Source organism: Apteryx mantelli, chromosome 5, assembly GCF_036417845.1.
Source record: "Apteryx mantelli isolate bAptMan1 chromosome 5, bAptMan1.hap1, whole genome shotgun sequence".
In the NCBI taxonomy this organism is placed as follows: domain Eukaryota; kingdom Metazoa; phylum Chordata; class Aves; order Apterygiformes; family Apterygidae; genus Apteryx; species Apteryx mantelli.
The window spans coordinates 83355967-83375745 of NC_089982.1; the positions used below are offsets into that span (position 1 = coordinate 83355967).

Sequence of the window (19779 nt, forward strand, 5' to 3'; positions counted from 1 at the left end):
AGCGCAGCTGAAGAGCTCCAGCGGAAATCAGAACCCAGCTGTCTCCCTCTGCCTTGCCTCTGCCAAAAGCTGGAAGTTTGGATCAGCTCAGCTCTGCTGATGGCCACATCGCGTAGGCTGCAACGCGTTCAGGGCTTGCAAGAGATGCACGGCTCGAGAACCACGGTTTGGTCACCCAAAACCACCGAAAAAGGTAGTTTTGCTCCTTAACTTCCCAAACATTTAAACTAGCACAGTCTCTCCTCCCAAGTCAAAAAATATCTGGGATTTGCCTGAAAAAAATAGTAAACTTAAATTTGATAATCTATATGATACAAATTGTATACTCATTGGCTCAATGGCATTAGGAATACTCCTTAAAGTATACATATTTACAGTAGCTTCACCAATATGCATTTGAAAGAAATTTATTTCATCGAAGAGACGGGAGAAATTGGTTCCTATCTTCCAAACTTATGATTTAACAGAAGTAGGACTGGCAGTAAATAACCTTTAAGAACCGATTGCAGATTGAAGTAAACCAAGCAAATATGAGCTGCGAGTGTGTGTGTGTGTGTGTGTGTGTGTGTGTGTGCAGGGGGAAAACAACCGCAAAACCGTGCCACCGCTCATTGCTGGAGTGCAAACACCACCCGAGCGGAGATGGCAGCTCAGACAACTCGTGCAGCTGATCTAAAGAGAAGTAGCAGGTTATTAGCCTGACCGTTTCTCTCAAATTCTCAACTCCGACAATGTTATGTCTGCTACATTTTAAAGATGTTGCCATGGTAAAAAGATTGGAGTGTCTCATCAGGAAATTGGAAAAGAGAGAGGCCATGTTTTGACACAATGGACAAGAAAACAAGAGAAACCTTTTTTTAATTACTGTATTTTCTTTCTCCTCCTTAGCGACACCCTCTAATGAACATACAATTATAAACAAAGTATTAATATGCATTTCTCCACTTCCCCCATGATAAAAATTAACAAAGGAAGCGCCATAGGGAGAAATGATTTTAAGAAGCGTAGTACCGAGGGTCACTTAAATCTGTCTCCGCATGTTCTGAACAGCTCCTCCTCTTTACCTGAGCGTAGTCGGTGAGATTACAACGTTGTACCTCATGTAGTCACCGTGGTCTCCCTTCGATGAGACCGTGCAGATCGCTACCCCAGCACCTGGCTGTGCCTTGGCGAAATGTTAATGGATGCTCTCAAAATCAGATTACCTTCCACAGCGAAATTATTCAATGTCATTATCTGTATCAGCCATCTGCAAGCCTAATGCCCTTGTGTTCCGAAAGTCTGAGCGCCTGCTATATTATTTTTGTTTCACATTCCTGCATAAATCTGTTAGACTCAATATGCTACAGCAAATTCACAAAATCAAGTGCAATCTGCTGGCCTATAAAACATCGCTTGCTGAAAATCGAAGGGTTTAATATAGTAACAATTCCAAAAGTCGGTAAACAATCTTTGTGGGCTGAAGGTCAAAGCACATGCTACAGTAGCTTGTTAGATAATCCATGTTGTAAGATAAGGTATGTATTTGCTATACAGTTTGGCCTTGAACCCATTCATGTATTTCATATCTAATAAAAATCTGAACAGTTGGTCTGATTGGATTTTAAGTGATGCAAATTTGAAAAATCAAATAGGCAGGCTCCCTTTAGACTTGGTCTATTTAAACTATAATTGTAAAGAACTGCAAATTACATTTACAGTGCTACTGAATTCACAAGAGATTCAGTATGAATTTTACAAAAGAAGACGTATTTATCATTTTTAATTTGTTATTAACAAATAAAAATGTACAACATAGGATGCTCTATCATTACGTGGCAGGAAAAGAGTAACCACTCTTCATTGAATGGAATGCTCTATAGTTTTCATAGTCATTTAATTACCTGGTTTGACAAAAAACAGCTATATTATTGTTAGTCTATTAGTCTGGCAACAAAAAGTAAAGAGAAAAATACCACTCACGCTTCCCAGAATACAAATCAAGGTAAGATTTGGAGACCAGATTCACATTCTAGAGTTCGAAGTTTCCTCTTCAAAAATAAATAGATCTTAAAAGTAATGACCGACTTGGAAGTAATTTTCTGCCTAACGCTTAATATTGCCTGAGAGACTTCATTTGGCTTTGGTTAAAGAGGGGCATAAGCTAAAAACACAATACACATGCACACAAATATCCTAATACACTGTGAAATGTGAACTCATAGAAATATAAACTCAAAGCAGGATAAGACTGAAAAACACCTTTTCTTTTTCACTGTGATTAGTATCGCCAGAAAACGACCTACGTACTCCTAGCTCTTGAAGAAAGGACATTTATGACAATCAGCAAATCACAACAGCGTTAAGCTCTTCCTGCACTTTCACACCTAAACTTCATTCCTTTTTCTGATATTTTGACACTGCTTTCCTCCTCTTTTCAGTAGAAAGTTATTTTGTGCATTTTTGGTCAGGTTTTCTTCTAACGTGGCTTGTTTAAGAAGCACACAACAGGACCCCAGCGTTTCAGCTCTCCCAGCATCTGCACAGCTAATTTTGGCAGACAGGCTCCCAAATAGGAAACCCCACTGCTATGGAAGTACCGGAGACATTGAGAGACAGGTATAGCAGCAGCACAGTAGCAGGTGGAAATTAAATGCACAAATCTCAACGTGTTAGACTTAATCCATTTAAAGACACGATGCAGCATCTTCAGTTTTGTCTCAGTATTCGAAATGTAAAAACTGCAGCCGAAGTTGATGATGTCTACAAAATCTGGTTTAATAATGCGTTAAAATGTCTACAAAGAGAACTGTCAATTTGTAACAGGTTTTACACCTCTCCTCTGTCTACTGGCTCTCAACTCCTCCCCTTCCTAATCCATCTTGGAATATATATCTTCAAAACCGGAAGGAAAATAAGGAAAAAAGGAAACGGTTGAAACTGAATACAGCAGTTATTCTAGAGACCTGTGTAAACCTCTAAAAAGATCTTAATGCTCTACAGTCTGTTTAAGCATGGACCCTAAATTATTAATTTTTAAAGAAAAAAATATCACCTTTGGTTTAAAGACTCTCTGAACCATGAATTGCTGAAGGCTCAGATAATAAACTTTGCAAAGAGTCACAGTCACAATGTGTTTGTCACGGTCTTCTACTCCTCTGTGGTTATTCCCCCATGATCACCATCAGAGGTAAGACATTGGCTAGATAACCCTTTATTCCGACCCATTTTATCTTGTTATGCCTTCAAATGTAGCCACCTTCTTTTCAAGATTAAAGCAACTTTTGGCGCTATCAACCTACATACAATTATCCAATACCACTGTAACAAACTCCCATAAGACATGAACAAATCATCGTATGAAGCTATTCGCCGTAACAGAAGCTAGCACTTTGCTACATCAAAATGTCATTGGAAAGTGGCCCTGCCAAAAGGACCGCAGGTGCTCATTGCACACGGTGTTTGAAACACACTTTCAAAACCAGCTCTTAGAAGTTCCTTGCTCATTTTGCCCTTCACAAGCTACCCTCCTTTTAAGTGCTCATCACTTTAGGTCTCTTTTTGTAGATTTTTATGTCTTATTTCCAACCTTTCCTTGTGTGGACTTCGGTTTGACACATCTGTCATTCAGGACCACTTTCACCTCATTATTAGTCAATGGTGAGAGAAAACCATCCACAGAAAATGATTCAGGTCACTTAAAATACAGTCCTCTTGGAAGGTACCAGTCTCTTTCAGTTGCCTAGAAGGAATCCACAGTCTCCAGGTTCCTCACTTACACACCGGAGGAAGTGATATGGATCCAGCCTCAAATGAGCCATAAAGACGTGCAAAAATTCTAGAAGAAAATAGACACTGAGAAACAAATAATAATGTTCCTCAGAATCATTCCTCATTCACATTCTCCATTTAAGCACTTTCACGTCCACTTAGATACGAGGCAATAAGAATGAGACCAATTATATATTGAAACTAAATCCAATATAAAGACAGTCCAAATAACTTTCTCTCCAAAACAGTTTCCAGGGTGGATAGTATCTAACAAACTCTGATCACTGCAAATTAGCAAATATATTAGAAATTGATATAAATCTCTAAGAAGTACAGACCATTTATCTTTTAAAGCAAAATACTTTGTTTTGCACAGTTCTAGAAAGAGCTGTAGCTCAGCTTTGCCACTAGCTCCTTTTAGTAAAACAGAAAAGAAAAGCAATTTGCCTAAAAATCTAAATCACACTAATGCAGTTAGACTACTGTGGGGTTAGCCATCTGGCTTAGCGGCTCATTAGTAAAGAAATGACCCCTATACATAAAACACAGTTGGGTCATTCCAAGCTAATGAGCCTTCAAGTTTTATTGTTTGCTACATCCACAAATAGTTGGAGTTGGATTTTCTTTATAAATCTATTCATACGTACAAGCAATCAAGCACACCTTTTATTTATTCATTTACTTATTTATTTATCTAAAATCTCTGTTCATCTAAGGCCTGTGCGGACTTCTTTAAGCAAAGCAGTTCCTTGTCAGTGTACGACCAAAAAAAATAAAGATAAAAATAAAAATCTACCTGCCTCTATGTTTTAGAACATATTTCATCATTTAAACCATGGTTAGAAATTGCAAAACATTAACTTCTTCGTGTTTTGCTTTTTAAACATTTGATTCCATGATTTTACTGTAAATTCGCATGGACAAAATCCTTAAAATTGAACATTTGTTTAACCATATAGTGGCTAACCACGTAGAATGCATCAGGACCAACAAGCTCCCATAAAAGCCGAGACCCAAATTCAGCAAAGTATAAAAGCATATGATGACGTTTTAAATCTTAAGAGTTAGCGTTACTGCCTTCCATAGGAATATCTACATACTGGACGTGAGGCATTGCACGTTCCTTTCTGAATCAGAGCTTTTCCATATTCATACAGCGACGAACACATATTCGCTGAAGCCTGTGGAATTTGGCTCTGTGGTCCTCGTCCTACACGCAGGAACCAAGAGGACTGCACCAGGGTTCGCCCACACCTACCCATTCCAAAGGATGGGCAAAATTTTGTAATGAATGATCGTATTTCTGAGTGATGTATAAAAAAAAAAAAAGTTCCTCCCACCACTCTGTCTTTCTCGCTTTCTTTTCTCCTTTCTTCTCTATTTATCTAGAAATGCAAAGAATAATTGAGGCTTACTCTTTTGGGATACTCACTGCAATTACAGGGTCTTATTCATGACACAGAGCTCTGTTTGTATTTATTTAATAAACTACTCACATTAAAGTTTGCACTACCAGGCCTTAGTCATTAAATAGACTGCTCACTTTTACGTGATAATAGATGTGTTTAAGGATAAAATAATCGAACAACAAATGAGTTCCAGTTCTAGAATTTTGTACCATTTTAAAATTTTAAGCATCCGAATGTGTCTATACAGAAGACAAAGTGAGTTACTAGAAAAAAAGGTCATTTCTCCAATGAAAATTAAATTCTGCAGCTCAAAAACATTGCACGATAATTAGTAAGAGAAGACACACACAAGCAAATGATATTACCATTGCACAACACACAGTAACTAACTTCTGTTTTGCCCTTTGAGAAACACAAAAACCCACCCAGGCGCCTTAGCAAATTCTCTGGTTGAGTGGTCCCACCACTTTGGAAAAACTCAGTTTTGAGGACTTTTGTTTGCTTGTTTTCTTTCCAAATGCTATAATGAAATAGAACTAATGCAATTTTGTCCGGTTGCTTGGATTTCCAGTGCTCCCGATAATGTGATTATATTAGATACCACCGTTTATCTTAACTATCAATGTCAATCTCTTTCCACTCTACCATGACGTCTTTTATCAACAAAAGATTGTATGGTCTTTAATACAATAGCTTAAGAGAACCAAAGGTTTCATTACGTTAATATGTCTCTGGTTAATTCTACCTTATCTACTTATTCAGCTTAGCCTTAAAACCCAATTAAAATCTAATTTATCTGATCCCAGGATTCAAATACTATTTGGCAACAAATTTGACAGCCTTATAGTAACTACATTACTACACCCCGTGCCCCAAAGTATTCTAGACCACGTCAAAAAGGATTTAGTCACTATGTAAAGCTGCAGAATGATATTTTGGGGATCTCTGACTTCACACTGAAATATATAGATTTTATTGTAAAGTAAAAAAAATCCAGTCATGCTCTCAAAGACGCGAGCCAATCCTCAGCATAAATTAGAAGAATTCTCTTAAAACAAAAGGAAATTAGAGCTTAAATCACACGTGGACTTAAGTCTTTACATAAATGCCTGAGAAACAGTTCAACATTGCAATATATGATCATACATCCATCTGGGTTGTCAGTCTCCTAGGGTTTTTTTTAAATAGTTTCTTAAATGAAAGAATTGGTCAAGGCACCAGTTAATTAATCTGGTGAATGTTTGACAAATATATAAACAACCTACATAACATATGTGGTCAGTTTTCCCACACTTAACTGAAGATTACATTATAATGCTAATGAGCATTAAACTTTATTGTAGGTAAATGAATTTCAGAAAATGTTTCATTTCATTCCATTGAAGCCAAATGTATGTTAAAATATTGAAAAAAAGTTGCTACAGCTATAAAAAGAAGTGCTATGACGTAGTTCCAAATGTTATCAAATGTTATGAAAACTGGATTAATATTTAAAATCACAACAATAACCCAAACCAAACTTGAAATTTTTTATTCCTCCAGCCCGGTCATCTTAAAACAAAAGATGCTTTTTTCTTTCTTTCTTTCGTTTCTCAAGTGAAAAAATAAAAATAAACCACACGTGCTCCCAGTGTCTAAATAATACCCAGCCCTGGAAAACGCGACCCTAAGTTAACCAAGTTACTGTGTCACAATACATGATTTGTCTTCGCAATTCTACTGTATTTAGCAAGTCATAAGATAATTTAACAGATCCGATATCAAATCCCACTGAACAAAAGGAATTATATATGGTACTTCATTGCATCCTGTATTTGACTGCTGCAGAAAGTAAGTTGTAAGTTAGCTTATATTATATTGCCTATGTTCTTGAGATCATACTTCTACATCTGAAAAAACTGCAGGGAAGAGAGGGAAGAGAGGGAAGAGAGGGAAGAGAGGGAAGAGAGGGAAGAGAGGGAAGAGAGGGAAGAGAGGATCTTATTCCTTGCATGCCAAATTCCACACTGAAATCAAAATATCAGTGCATTGCAAAAATGCAAGGAGAACTTAACATCTGATTTCTCTTTGATAGTTTATGCACATAACACTGATTTGATTTAAAAATATATATATATTTCCCCACACAACCTTTTGAATGTAGTGTTTTTTCGGAAGATTCTGTGACTAATAAAAAACCTCTTCATTTCGTATAATATTAAATTTTCTTTGATTACAGCTATACAACATCAGAATGCAGATCCTCAGGGATGTGCTTCTGGTATGCAAGTGTGCCCTCTTCTGGACATCTAAAACCACGATTTCAGAGGATATTTCTCAAAATTATTCTGAATTCTTCCATCACGAATTTAAACAGTATCTCATAGTCATTTTTAAAATCCTTCACTATGTAAATAAAAAAAAATTAATAATATAAACCAACGTAGTATAGGTAAAGTTGAGGTTTACACACGCTGATATTGCACAGACCTTTGTAGTTTTGACTGCTAATAGAAGCTTAAATACAGTAATCCCATTACTAGCATAAAGAGTTTTGATTCTATCCCTGACTATCAAAATGCTGTTCTCAGGTATTAGAAAAATTTCTGAGGATGAGTTTCATTTCTCTTCCTCTCTCTTTCCTCCTGCTCCAATTCCTACAGACTTTGTATGAGGAGCAAGGAAGACTAATACAAACTGCTTAAAGTCACTTGAATGTACGTCATGATTTTAATACAAGTATTTGACGGTAGATTTTGGCATTGCTCAAGAGGGGTGATAGAGCCGCAGTTGCTAAGCTGAGGCAGATATTCACTTCATAAGCGGGCGTTATAGACCTGTGCTCGCATGGAGCCCCGTCCTGTTCCAGCTGCTCCCTCTCATGCTCAGCTGCAGAACAGCAGTATCTGGGAGAGACAAATGTGCGTAGTTAATTTACAACTTTGGTTTTCTTTGACGCCTTCAGGTTTTCCCACGTGATTACCAGACTTTGGACATATTTTGCAATTAAGATATTAAAAAAAAATCATTAAGCAAACAGATGTTATGGAGCCTCCAGGAGATGTCCATTCTGGACAGGGGTTTCTGGATGCTCACTGATTTCAGCAGGTCCGTGCTTATTTTGCTGCATTTCCAGTTACACTGAAATTATTCTGAATGTTTTGCTTTGCATCCCAAAACCATCCAATATACAACAATGTAAACACAGACTGTAAAGATGTCTAAATTCCTTCCCCAAAGACAAATGTACTTTGAGATAGAAATCATATCGCTATTGATACATCATTAAATGCATGAAAATTTCTTTTGCACTGATACTGACCTACAAACAAGGAAAACCAGCAAATTAGTGACCTATAAATGCTAACTTCAGTCCAAAGAAGAGTTATGAATCATGCAGTCTAAATTTGACAACCATTACCCACGACCACAACACTTTAAATTAAATTTAAAGCATTGATGCAGAAGCCATTACCTCTGTGAGAACACGTCATGTTGTAACTCATTTTACTTGAACATGAAAATCATCGAAAAAAATGCAATGCTATATAATACTTTTTTCTTTTTTCTTTTTTCTATTTTGGTTGGAATATACTGACTTTAAAATGAGCACGTTCTCTGAGAAGGTATCAGAAGCATAGCCAGACATTTTGCATGCGTGCATCCATATGTGAGGTAAAGCAAAGAGGAATAATAAAAGCATTTGTCAAAAATACAAGTTTTCAAGAAGCAGAGTATTGAAGGACCTGGGGTACATTTAATAAATCATTTTGTCCAAACTATGAAGGAAATTAATATTTCCTTTCTACAGTAAAACAGTTTGGATTGGTCTGAAAAAAACAAAACCACAACAAAAACGAAAACCCTGACAAAAATAATCAAAGTTGTGTTTCATCAAAACAATATCGCAAAGGATCTATAGAGTTCAATAGCCAAAAACAAAGCAATTTATTATTCGCTTAATTCTAGCAGAAATTCCAGTGCACTTGCTGCAGTGAACGGAGGAGATTTAGGCAGGCTGTAAAGAGGAAGAAATTAAATTGAGGGAAATCCTCCTCCTTTGACCTGACAGACATTAAGTGCATCCTCCAACAGCCAAACACAGCAATTATTAGACAAATACGATGATATTACTGCATTTCTGCGGGATTTTTTCATGTGAAAATGGCAAGGCACTTCAGCTTCAAGGAATTAAGCCTAACATGGCAGGTGAACGCCTCAGTTCTCACGCTGGAGTAACAGGGGCCTGGGAAGACTGAACCTGAGACTAAATCCCACTGAAACTGAGCAGCCTCTTAGTTTTAAACACGTGTGTAAGATCTCTGCTGAACGGGGAGCTGAGCAGCAAGAAAGGACGAAGGACATAAAAAAAGTGTAAAGACAGTTGTTTCCGTTTTCACCTTAAATCTGGTTATTATTGCCATTCCTTAGTTCAAATACTTCCCCAAATTTGGGAATATGACAAATTACCTTTATAAAGAAAATTATATTTATTAGTACGTAAAATAGTCAATTTTTTTCTGAAATTATATAGTCTTCAGTCTATTACAAACTATTTCAAAACGGCTGAAAATAAATACATAAGAATTATCTTTAATACTTCTAGACAGGCCAGAGAGTCTATAAAATGCAAAATAGCAACTTCGATACATTCCAGGGGAATCTAGAGGAAGTGACAGAAACTGTAAACTGTGAACAACTTCGATATCGCACATATGTGATCAAAATTGTGTGACGAAATATTTATACAATTCTATTGATATCTTCCATTAATTTTATAGGCTCTCCACTTTCCCTGTACATCACTTCTCCCGGATCTCCTGTATATTTTATGTGCATGCCCCTATTGACACATACTCACATACACTTAAAGAAAATGGAAACCTTTTGTATTTGCCTATTTAAGTTGAGATACAGAATAATTTTTAATTTCAATTCGCAAAATTCAAGAAGTGAGGAGTTCTGCTGCTTTTGGGAGGTGGGAGTTGTCTTCCCCATCTGTAAGTTAATGACCAATGGGTAAAAAAAATAATAAAATCTTGCTCTTGGAAAGGTGTTCTAGAGGAAAAACACAAGAGCAAGAACGTCTTAGAAAAAGCAAACCGTTCTGGCTGCTGAACCAACTCTGTGAGTGCAACTTAGACTCACAACCATAAAAAACATTTTTTTAATGCAGGATTTAAAATACAGAAAAACATGATAAAACGATCAGCAGCAGTGGAGGACCAAATGGTTCACAGAGCAGTTCCGACCACAGCAGCCAAAGTGACACCAACAGGAACGTCAGCTGAAACAGGTAGGATAAGCAATCCAGTAGTTAGAGGGAGCTGCTTCGTATCTTGTCAAACCTACATGATGTGGGTTTCTGTGCAAAAAATTACTCAGAAACCACTCTGAGACATTAAGGTGTAGGGTTTTTTTTACCCACATAAATAGACTAGAGGTACCTGCTGCTCCTGCATCCTTGATGAAATCTGAAATCTGTGATTTATGCATTTTTTGTCAGTATTCTGCCTGCTGTACCCAGAAAATTTTGATTCCACTGGACTTGGACAGTTAAGTTGGAAAGTCTGTTACCTTCATGTCCTATCATCTACATAGATGTCTGGGCAGAAAAAGTATTGGACAAGTCTATATACACTTTCCTGCCACAATGGTTTGAAACTCTAGGGCAATTCATCTTCACTCCTCAGTTATGGAAACACTAAATGCATGATTTTCAATAATCAGTACGGCTAGTATGGAACGGATCCTTAAAATACAGGTTACTTAATAAAGGAATAACAATAAAGTGATAATAAAGAAGAGGATTAGGATTCACAGAGGCACTGGAATGTAACATGATTTAGACCTTTTTTTAGACCCTTCAAGTCAGTCACTGGACTTCATTAATTGTATAGAGATAAAGAAAGGCAAGAAGGAAATAAGTCCTCATATGCAGGCACTTGGTTGGTTATACCGGCAGTCTGGGAAATTTCCGCATTAATTTAGAGATAAATATCTCCTTCCTTGGAAACATTTAAAAGCCACCTGGACACAATCCTTGGAAACGTGCTCTATGTGCTTGAGCAGGGGGGTTGGACCAGACGATCTCCAGAGGTCCCTTCCAACTTCAACCCTTCTGTGGTTCTGTGATCTTGTCAGAAACATCACTGACCCTAATATAGCAATTCAGCTTTAGATTCTAAAACCCTAATATGATTTGTTTGCATTTTAACACGAGATACAAAGCTTTCCTCATGCTTTCCTCCAGCTATTAGAGATAGAAAGCCCACAGGAGGCACTTATAAAACGTTCTCCAGTGGACACCAGCAGGGCATAGTTATCAGCACTGCGGTTCAGAAGCAGCATTTCCTCCCACAAATATTCATCCAGCAAATGTATAAATCTACTGGTTCCAAACAGATGCAACACTACAGGGCTGTGTAAATTTGTGGCCACCAAAACCTGAACTTGTCATATCCAAACTAGAAAGTCCGGCATTTTCATAGGCCTTTTCTATTTAAGTTGGTTTTGGTGGAAAACAGCAACATGGTTCTCTGGATCCTCTAGGAAAAATAAAACAAATATTGAACATGGACTTGTAACACCAGAAAATCTAGGAATGACCAAATAAATCAAAACTCACTTGTGCAGAGCAGCATTTCTGTAGAACTATCATAAAAACTCTAGGCATCTCCTACAGGACCCTGATGATATCATTAAAAAAGGAAAGAGAGAAAATTACTTAAAATGTGTCTGAAGCCTTCTGAAGTCACATCACTTGGGCAACAATTTCTGCGCAGTCGTGAGAAGTCGAGGCACTCCGGAGGGATGCAGAAATGCAAAGAAGCCTCTAGTGACTGAGAAGCAAAGCTGTGACATACCATAAAATACTCGCATGTTTGGGAACATATCCTACTCTTGCAATGACAAGTATTGTGTTTCCACTTGTTTTTTCCAAGGCAGGAAAAAAAACCCTGCTCACATATCCTCTAAAAAAGCAAAGTGAATGGTAAAATAGCTCAATTCAAGCTTGAATTACAGTAGAGAGCTGTTCTTTTCTAAGAACTCTTCAAAAAACCAGGAACTCGGCAATGGTACCAGTTGAAAAAGTGTCCTGCCTCGCCTGTCGTGCCCAAAGCAGATGATCCTGAACCTCTTGCCACTCAGCCCTGCTCCCTCATCTCGGGACCGACACAGACGTTTTGCTGCCTCATAACTGTAACTCACTGCTCGCTGTCACCCGGATTAACCTTACACACAACCGAAATGTATCCAAGAATTATTACTTTTCTCTTTTAAAATGAATTAAATATGAACTCAGATGGAGCTGTTAAATACAGAATCTGACAGTATCTTGAGAGTTTATCGATTTTCATTTGTTATCGTCTTTTTATCAAGCACAGTAACTTCAGCTCTCTGTTAGGGACACTTCATTTTCATGTACTGCAGCATTACAATTTTTCTTTGGCTGAATCAAATCTTTTACCAATATATTTGCAAGGAAAAACTGCCCGAAGACTCATGTTTTCTCCCTCTCTCTTTTCACACATTTTGCATCTTCAAGGTATGACATTTTCTTCCTTGTAGAAAACGAGAATGAGAACCTATAGCGCTTAAGTTACAGTGAACAAAAGTCAGGAACGGGCAGTTTCTTCAGAGAAGATCAAAAAGAGCAACCACTAAGCAACATTATTCCATATGGCAATAGCAGTAAAATATCAATAAAAATAAGCCTAGGCTGCAGTGCTCTGGACCCTAGGTCTATACGTTAAAACATCAGTAGTAATACAAGGATTTCATGAAGGACTGCTCATTTCACTTGGGTACGAAGAAGTATGCTCTGCCTCCAAACCCAGTTACACTAAAAATGGCTCTTCTGCGATGCCGGCACTAGCGGGAGTCAGGGCCGGGGTGGGAGGACAGGGAAGGCGTGGGAATGAAGGTTTACTCAACAACAAGCCCAGCGTTTAAAAAAGATAGTTTTCTGCCTGAATCCAATAGGAAATGTCTTTTCAAATACAGACTTGTATTAATTGAAGTGATTACAGAGGTCTTTAACGGTCAAGTCTTGCTCACTGGTCAACTGCTCTCCAAATTTGTCTTTGATATTCGACAGCAGGACAAAATTCAGAGTCTGTCTCTGTTTGGGACTGAAACTGATGCTGTCAGAGGGAATTCAAACCAACCTTTTTTAAACGTAGCTTTCTAAAGACTTAGTTTTCCTTCTTTCCCACCCTAATCAGACATCAAGGCAGCAGCAGCCCGATGCTTCCCAGAAAGGGTGTGCAGAGCAGGGTCAGGTTTGAATGAATTTGGCCGCGTACTCCTAATCCAGGAGTTTAAGGGCTGGAACTGGCAGGTCTCTAGGATTTTTGTTCCCTGTCAGACTGCACACAAATCACCACGGAGCCAGGAGAGTAAACCAGCAGGAAACTACATCACCATCAGAGCTAACCATCCACAAAATTATTCTTTTTCCATTTAGACAAATGGAAAACAACTGTATTAAGAGCTTCCACAGAGCTGCATTTAGTTCTTCTCTGCAGGATAGACGTCTAGAACTTAATTTTATTTTAGAATAAATTATGAGATTTATCACACGTACAAAAGAATCCAAAAAAAAAAATCACCAATTTTCTGTGAGAGTTGGAATAAAATCATATGGCCCAGCAGACTGAGATTCCTCCCACCCTCCACCCCTTGCCAAAAAGCAAAGGGTTTAAAGTTGGGTTCAGTACGGAAATACTAGATGCCATGTTGAGAAAATATTTTGACATAGTTACTGGTAAGATATATGAAACTAATATATATTACTAAATACATAGTACTAGATAGATAAACTATAATGAAATAGTTTATGTCTCATCTCCATAGATGTTCTTGCAGACTGCTTGTACACTGTGAGGCTCCAGTCCTGACTACAGCCTTTCAATGTAGTATACAGCACAAATATATATTTATTCATAGAACTGGTAAAGATCCTAGGGACTAATTTTCCTGTAGCAATAATCATTGAAAAATTCCTACAACAATAATTGCTTAAATAACCTCTGAAATGGGCCCAGAACATCTGAATATTTGTGAAGAGAATACAACTGAAAAATATCTAATTCAAAGCATTCGGGAAACAGCACAAACCAGCATTTATCTGAGGGGGAGGAGGAGGGAGGAAAGCAAAAAACATCTCTTTTCACAGTTCTCTGAATAGTTTCTGTCATTTCTCCTAAAACTTTCATAACACAGAACAGAATACAAATGCAAAGCCAGCATTATTTTTATCCTTCTCAGTCGAAATCTTCTCTATCCTCTTTACAGAATTTCTTTCCATATTTTTTCTTTGGCTGCCAACATTCTGAAACTGGATATCTGCCTTTTTTTTTTTAAATCATACCCTACACCTCGTATCTGGAAGCTTTGTTTCACTGACCTTGTGTCTCCCTCACCAGACGATAAGGTGACCTGTGGCTTCTTTCGATCTCGTTTCCCAAATTGCAAAACAGCTTTAACTTACTTCAGTGAAACTCTGGGTAATGTACAGAGAGATTTCACCCCTGGTGTGTAATTAACTGTAAGGACGTTGTTATCTATTTACTAGCTTGTCACAGATCTATCAAAACTGGGTAGGAGAATGGGAGAAACAGCGCTGCGTTTGTCAAATTTTCTCTTCCCACGTAACAAAGTATATTGACCTGCCAAAGGCTGGTAAAGCAAATAGTGGCAAAATAAAACACGGGTGCTGGGAATAAATCAAGAGATGGATGTACTTAAGCCCAGTGGGAGCACAGAGAATAAGAGGCAGGCCTCTCTGCAGAGGACTTTCTAAGAAGTGGACACCAGGGGATGATCTGTAGGTGGAGGAGGTTTTCTTCTATACTAACCCAAAGGCAAAAGTTCCTATATGGTTCAGTTGGATGCTACTTACTTTGTCTTAAAAAATAAAAATAAAAAAAAAAAAAGCTGGTCAAAATCCTTTTTCCCCTTGCATTGCCTGTAGCACTCGTCACGTGGACTGGTAGGAAGCAAACCCAGCTCACACCGATGCGTAGCAAATCTTGGATTTCACACACCTGCCTCGAACCCTTCTAGTTTTTGATTGACGACTGGAACACCACATGTTGGCACAATCCCGAAGTATTAGTGAAACTTCAGGAACGACGACTCCAGTCTGCGTACGTTCGCCTTTTGCATTCAGTGTGATACTTAGTATTTGTGCAAATTTAATGTAAGATAGAACATAAACCACAACCAATTTATTTGGAGCTTTGCAGTGTAAATGTCTGAAATGTTAAAGGGGATTCAAGAATCTACTTAAAAAACAAAAAATAGAAAAGTTCTTGTATACAAAAAGAAACACTCCTCTGAACCCAGATCAGAGGGGTAGATAACTTGAAAGGAACAATTTTCAGCTAAAGAAAGAGAGAAAACTTTGACTATACAGTAAATTGCCAATACACTGCAATACATAGTCTATAATCCTAAAGTATGACCAGATAATATTTAATCTGTTCTATATTCTCTGCATCTCGTGACAAACATGAAACGAGTATGCACATTTGATCAACCGTCACCAGCCAGAAATGATCTGTCCTCTTGCAGGTATCATCACAAAGCAAAAACCAAAACATCAATGTACGATTATATTTCACAGTATTTAAAGTGACAGGGTTGCAACGGTTTAAGGCTTATGTGGGCAGAAGCTGTTAAAAACGTTCTTCTAACTTCTCTGCCAAAGCCAAGACGCAAACCGCTCCGACAGTCTGGCCACCTCTTGATCAGACTTACAACAGGGTCAGGTTATGCAGTTTGGTATCTACTTTTTGAAACTCATCCAGGCTTTTTATAAACTTTCCAAGTGAAATCTTTTGTAATAATGAACTCGCTTACCATCGCTGCAAACTCAAGAAAATCTGTCCCCAGGTTTCAAGCAAAAGGTTAAATACTAAAGCACGTTCTGCCCTCGCGGACAAACGGGTGAAATTCGGTCTCCAGGTGGATGCCTAGCCAGGAGCTGTCTACACATGAACTAGGTATCTCATCCTCCGTTCTAGTTAATGTGGATTTAGTTAATGCAGCCACAGGAGTCTAGGGAGTTCTTTAGCTTATCCCAAATTAGATTATAACACTTAATTATCTGAATCATTCTTTAGACTCCCTTGATGGTACTGATGGGATCTCCATCAGTTATAATAGGAGCTCGAGCGACCGGGCTCAGCTGATTTAGTAAAGGTAGAGTCTAGCCACTTGTTATTCCCTAGGGCGTATGGGGCACGGAAACAGGGCTGGCAGAGGGGACAAGACCCATGGTGGATTCACGGGTTTCTGAGTGCCAGACCAAGGCCAGGAGCCTCGGCTCAGAGGAACACCGGACTACTTCAACTAGCAGGTTAACACGGCGCTAGACATCTATTTTCAGGCAAATGAACAGAGCCGTTGGCTTACCTGTACGTACCTGCGTACAGACACCTAAATTTAGTTGCCTTAAGCTGTAAGCTGAATCCCATCCTTTATATCTGATAAGATCAGTTCGGAAGACAGAATGATTAATGCAACGTTGTTCTTAAATGCTACCATCACGTATGTGTTGAAATTAAAAGTACTGCGCTTTTCATGAACTTAAGCGTGCAGTCAGTTCTTCAGATGCTTACTCAATAGCTGTAAAAATAGCTTAAATTGACTGCGCTCCAATACAAAACACAAAAAAAAAAATTATTGAGGTTGTGTGGTTTAGACTAATCAGGAGAAAAAAAAAGAGGAAGTCTTAAATATACCGTGATAACAATAAAAATAGATGCCCACACCATTACGTGTTTACGTAAAAACCATGAAACTGTTAGCCATCTGAAGTATTGCCATAAACGTCTACAATCATTCAAAGCTCTCCCTTCTCTGTAAATGTCATCAGACATAAAATAAGAATGTTTCCGGTGCAAGGGCAAATTGCATTCTGCTAACAAAACCCTGTGTACCTAAAAAACAGGCACTACAATGAAATAGAGTGCCATAATCCATCAGTTCCGTAGCTTTCTGGAAGGACCTTTAAGGATTACACCTAACAGTAATAACTCTGCAAGGCAAGATCCCATAGGAAGCAATCCACCAGCATCTCTTTCATCACATTCTCATCACCTGCTCTTTAATGCACTCTCCTTATGGTTTCTAACCGATAATATAACAGCATAGACTTTGCTTCCATTCACAGTACAAGACACTTTCAACTGTCAATTTGTAAAAAAAAAAAAAGAAAGAAAGAAAGAAAGAAAACAGCATATGCTTTTAATTTCCAGACCAACAGAAACAGCTATTCCTTAAAGTGACTCTACCTATGGAACAGTAGCTTAAAAAAGTCATAGTTATTTCGAGCTGTGCAATAAAACAACTGAAGGATGAATTTTCCACTGTCGATACTGCATTGTATCGTTCTCCCAGAAAACTACAACAGTACCAGAGAAAATAGCAGAATATTAAAAGCTTAATCCTTGTCTTTTCAACACTATTTTGCTAATCCTGGCAAAACAGGATCAAAATGTGCTGATGTCTTACGGGCTAGTAGCAATGACAGACAGGACACTGCAAAGTATAGGATGGGTCATTTGAAAATTTTTTCAGATGCCTATTTGCAAACAATTCAGACCATACATTGCGTATTCTAAAACAAGTCTGAAATTCTTAGATTCCATCTTAAATCCCAGTGTCTAGGGGGTCAGGGAATTGCATTTATGTGTGTAATTATTGCTCATTTCAAATGGCTACTATCATATTTTTAGAAGGAAAAAATCTCTCCTTCATGATTCTGTCAACAGCTAATTGCTATTTAAAAAAAGGCGTTTAGTGCTGCTTAGGACTTCTTCACGCATGTCGTATCCTCCGAGGGATACAGGGGTCCAATAGCACTTGTGCGTTTTAATATGCACTGTTAGGCGGAGGACATTTTCTGGGGCAAGTTATGCAGAACAAAGGTTAGACGCCGCAGCTTAACGCCACACTGAACAATTTAACACCTCCTGAAATCCCACACAGGCAGCATTTAAGATACTGCAGATTCATTTCTTTGTGTGAACGGCAATACGGCTAAATATTACTCACTAGTTTCAGGGAAACTGCATCCTTAAGAGCTCCAATAGCAAGCAAATACCTGCAATGGTTTAAGCCACGCAGCAAACACTGTCTCCCAGGGGTATCTGTAGGTAACATCCTAAAAACCCAACAAAGTGACTGCTATCCCACAACGGATACCATGCTGCTAATGCACTGTATTCACTTGCATTAAGGAAATACTTCTCAGCTCATTTCCCCCTTACATTGCTTGCCATTAGGCTTCATAAGAAAAGTGCTTTATCTCAAGAGGAATATTTGTTAGCTGTTTATTACAGAAGAAGAAATTTTAACACTAAAGCCGTGGGGAGTCAGGAGTTCCTTCACAGGCCAAAACACATTCCCACGAACCTCTAATTGTACCAAACTTCCCGCAGAATTTGGCGCATCATTAAAAAGTTGAATAATTCAAACTGCATTAATTACCTTCCTGTTTGTACTTTTCCTCCTGCTGCAAAGAAGCATCATTGTTGCTATTAATTATTAAAGCCACAGAACGGTTTAATAAGCTGCCGAAGAAGAAAGCGCGATAAGGAGCGTATAACTTACGTTATTCATGTACTCGCTGAGCAGGTCCTGCAGGGCCTGTCGCACGGCGTTGCACTCGGCCACGATCCGCTCCCGGCGGTCGTCCCGCGTGCACGAGGAGTCGGCCATGAGCGCCGCGCCGCTGATGATGCTCTCCAGCCTTTCTTCGAGAGACGGTCTGAATCGGGCCTCGCTGAAAGTCATGGGGTCTAAAATGATTTTGTTCTAAAAAAAAAAACAAAATACAAGGGGGAAAATCAGCAGTGCACAAGGATCTGTGGCTTTTTTTTAAAAAAGTCTCTTTTATTTCCGTGGTTTCACAGGGTTTTTAGCCTTCCCAGCTGAATAAATGGACTCGTTATCTATCAAATTCTTGAAAAATCAGCATTACATAAGTATCTGGTAGCTATGAAATCCTAAGCTGTTACATAGTGTATAAAAATCCTTAGCAACATATAATTGTAAAACATTATTGTGGTCAGGAACAGCACAATAGATTCAAGTATGTATTTGGGAAGCACAAAGGGAAAAACAACTCAAAACAAACTATTATGTATGCAGTATGTATGCATCTCTACATATAGTATGTATATTTTATCAAGTACAGTAACTTGATTAATATTATTCTTTTCTGAATCTTCTGTGTATGCATCTCTATATATAGTAAGCATATTTTATCAAGTACAGTAAGCTGACTAATATTATTCTTTTCTGAATCTTCTGAAGAAGTTTTGGATTATCAAGAAATTAATATGCAATGTGTAAATATAGAAGCATTGTTTTAAATGTGCAGGTTAGTTATGACTGAAGAGAAGACCAAATATTCTCTGTGTGAACTGCTTGCTTCATTTTGATACTTTGTACGAGTAGACTGTAATGCTACTTACCAGATTACCTCAATATTAAACGAAAAAAATTGAGGGTATTTTCATTAGCACTGCAAGAAAACTGGAGCGCACAGAAAATGCAAACGGTAGCGCGAGCCTGCAGCGCGCAGTGCATTCCAGGAGCCGTGCCCTTTGCAGGAGACAGCCTG

The 19779-nt window shown here is 38.2% G+C and overlaps 1 protein-coding gene across 2 annotated transcripts in view; it reads right to left on the reverse strand.

Moving 5' to 3' along the window:
• CTNNA2 (catenin alpha 2) overlaps positions 1-19779 on the reverse strand; it is a 418052-nt gene that overhangs the window by 308070 nt on the left and 90203 nt on the right. For both annotated transcript variants that reach the window (XM_067297215.1, XM_067297214.1), the window contains exon 6: positions 18765-18968. In XM_067297215.1, the coding sequence (XP_067153316.1) occupies positions 18765-18968 (204 nt within the window). The remainder of the gene's footprint in view (positions 1-18764; positions 18969-19779) is intronic.